A 3,456-nucleotide genomic window follows, 5' to 3' on the forward strand; every position below is an offset into this window, starting at 1 on the left:
CAATATAATTACATATATTTAGCTGAAGAGTAGGTTAAGAACTTGGATGGGTTTCCATTTGATAGATTCAAGGTTTTCTATCACAGAAAAAAGAAGCTAGTGCTTCTATCTTATTAAATTGCAAAATGATTTTTCTAATTGTTCATTCTATCAGTGCCCGCTTTCCCCTCTGTATTTATATTGCATGTGAATGTATAGTTTCTATCAAATAAATCATTAGAAAGGCAATGTTCAGGCTTGGCACAGTGGTTCATGCCTGTAGTCCCAGCACTTTGGGAGGCTGAGGCGGGTGGATTACGAGGTCAGGCGATCAAGACCATCCTGGCTAACATGGTGAAATCCCATCTCTACTAAAAATATAAAAAATTAGCCATGCGTGGTGGTGGGCACCTGTAGTCTTAGCTGCATTGGGAGGCTGAGACATGAGAATGGTATTGTGAACCCAGGAGGCGGAGCTTGCAGTGAGCCAAGATTGCGCCACTGTACTCCAGCCCGGGCCACAGAGCAAGACTCCGTCTCAAAAAAAAAAAAAAAAACAAAGCCAGTGTTCAGTGATAGACTAGATATGTTAACCTCACTACTGCCACCCACACAAATATGCACAGAATACACAGTAAACATAAACATAGGCCTTTTATAGGTGTTATGGCATTAGAAAATTTGCCATTCTCCCTCTAATTAGAACATATAACCTGGATGGACTATCACCTTTCATGTGATTGGTGGTTAACAAATATAATAACAGATATAATAAATATGCCAAATACAGTGCTAGTGACATGGTAGCTAAATATTTTTTTCCTGATTACTTTTTTTGAGGGCAACGATGGAATCTTAACTCCTATCAATTTCTTAATTTTTAATTAATTTCTTAATTTTCCATCACCTGTGCTTTCCGGAAACGTAAACTAATAATATATCTATACCTACTTATTTGTGATTTGGCCTTTAGTTCTCATACTGAAATGATTCAAGTGATAGCAAGTGAACATACTAATTAATTTGAAATTTATCTAGCTTTAAATGAAATTGCTTGCCCAGTTTACACTCTTTAAAAAAATTTTGCAAACTTGATCATCAGCATTTACTTTTCTGTTTAGATTCAAGATTATGAACCGTACTATGGAAAAGTAAAAGTAAAAGTAAACATTGAGCTGGATCCCTGAAAGAACTAAGCACAACACTCAATGTGTATTTTCTTCCTATGGTATGTTATCAACAGATGGATAATTAAGAAGCAAACCAGACTGTCTTGTTCCAGTGTCTGGGAGATAGCTGATGGCTATCATGTAGTCCAAGTGCCAGCTTGGAATCTTTTCTGGAACAAGGTGGGGTATAAAACACAAATATTTTGTTAAAGGCCAAACCAGCCAGGCTTAAGGAAGTTTTTGAACTGTTGTTGACTTCCTGAGGCGGGTCAAATTATAGGAATTTGCTAAATCCAATTCTTAGTATAATCTATGAGCTGATTCTAGACATAAAGAAAAATTATTTTCCTTTCTGGCCTTAGACAAAACTTGGTTAATCCTCTTCTTAATATTTTCCCAGTATAAACACATCTTTTTTAATAAAAAATTTTTAAATTGACAAATAATAATTATATATATTTATAGGATCCAATGTGATGTTTTGATATATGTATACACTATATATCAAATAACTAAACCAAGCTAATTAACACATCCTTTTTAAGAGATGGCGTCTAGTTATGTTGTCCAGGCTGGACTCAAACTGCTAGTTTCAAGGCATCCTTCCAGTTCAGCTGAGACTACAAGTGTGGGCCACTGTACCCAGCTTATTTTTTTATGGTGAGAACATTTAAAATGTACTCTTGGCCGGGCGTGGTGGCTCACGCCTGTAATCCCAGCACTTCGGGAGGCTGAGGCAGGTGAATCACGAGGTCAGGAGTTGGAGACCAGCCTGGCAAATATGGTGAAACCCTATCTCTACTAAACATACAAAAATTAGCTGGGCGTGGTGGTGCGCACCTGTAGTCCCAGATGCTCGGGATGCTGAGGCAGGGGAATTGCTTAAACCTGGGAGGCTGATGTTGCAGTGAGCTGAGATTGTGCCACTGCACTCTGGCCTGGGCGAGAGAGCCAGACTCAGTCTCAACAAAACAAAACAAAATACTCTTTTAGTTATTCTGGAATATTAAATACATTGTTATTAACTGTGGTCATCATGCTGTGCAATAGAGCACTAAAATTTATTCCTCCTACCTGAAACTTTATGCCCTTTGACCCACATTTCCCCTTTCCTCATCACCCTTTGCCCCCCAGTCTTTGGTAACCACCATTCTACTCTGCTTCTATGCAAACTCAACTGGTTTTATAAACGATCAGGGATTTAAGAGGACTTTACTATTTTATAGTTAAATTTATTTCATACTGGAGAATGATTTTCTCACCTTGTTTATTACATAATTGTAGAGGATTGAATTTAGAAAGATATAATGTAAGAGTTTTCTCTTAAACTATTTTTGATGCTTCCTTACTTTTTGTCCTCTTCCCCCAATTTTACCTCTTTGGTGGGTAAAATATTATTTCATAAAAGTTATGTTTGCAGTCTTCAAAGTGACTTCTTAGAAGTGAAACTTGGATCAACTTTTTTTTCAACCCCCCAGCTATAAGAGTATTTTCACTTTTGATTTGTTAAAACATACTATGTCTTATAAATGCTTGAAATGTATTTTTAGGCAAGAATTTCAAAATTGAAAAAAATCTTCCCAAAATTAAGCCACAAGCACTCAAATGATTGAGGACCTTTTTCTTCCACATCCATATATATATATATGTGTGTCTGTGTGTGTGTGTGTTTGTATTTATATACTAAGACCTTCCCTTTCTTGTGGACTGTATTTTATTGGTTTAAAGTTGCAAGTCCTGTGAAACCAGGCTGAAATCAGAATTAGAAGGTATTAATTATCATACACACTCCAAGTATCTCAGTCAAGTAACAGGAATAACTGATTTCAGTGCCTGGGAGGAAGGCCTGGAACTTGGGAAAGACTTGGAGGGGAGAACTGGATGGGGAAAAGTCCTCAATAGAGACAATTGGGTTGTTGCCGAGGGGTGACCTTTAACCTTTGGAAGGGCATTTATTTGGGAACAGCTGAAAAGCATTTACTTCGAGGGGGTGGGAGAGAGGTGGAATCTCGTGGAAGTATTTGTTTTAATAGGTCCCGGGTGATTTAGGGATCTTTCGAGTCGGTTGGTCTTGTGGGTGGCAAGGGCTACGCTGGAGGGGTCGCGTCCCAGTCTCGGGGAAGGCGGCAGGAGGCATCTGGGTGTTCCTGAAAACTGGGAGTTGGGGGGAAGGGTGGTGGGGAAAGTGGAATTCAGCGTGGATTTCTGTCTGCGTGTAGGACTATTAGAGGAGGCGCAGGGGAGCCACGCGGTGTACTCCCCGCCCCGAGAGAACTCGGGCTGCGCCTGCGACGGGCACGCCGGCCTG

General features: G+C 39.4%; 1 protein-coding gene across 1 annotated transcript in view; it reads right to left on the reverse strand.

The window, feature by feature from the left end:
* Positions 1-3,125: 3,125 nt before the first annotated feature.
* The window catches only part of PIM1 (Pim-1 proto-oncogene, serine/threonine kinase), a 27,482-nt gene continuing 27,151 nt past the window's right edge, over positions 3,126-3,456 (reverse strand). The window contains exon 7 of the mRNA XM_011945519.1: positions 3,126-3,453. Within this exon, the coding sequence (XP_011800909.1) occupies positions 3,126-3,453 (328 nt within the window). The remainder of the gene's footprint in view (positions 3,454-3,456) is intronic.

The sequence above is a fragment of the Colobus angolensis genome, unplaced genomic scaffold (assembly GCF_000951035.1).
Source record: "Colobus angolensis palliatus isolate OR3802 unplaced genomic scaffold, Cang.pa_1.0 Scaffold24, whole genome shotgun sequence".
Taxonomy (NCBI): domain Eukaryota; kingdom Metazoa; phylum Chordata; class Mammalia; order Primates; family Cercopithecidae; genus Colobus; species Colobus angolensis.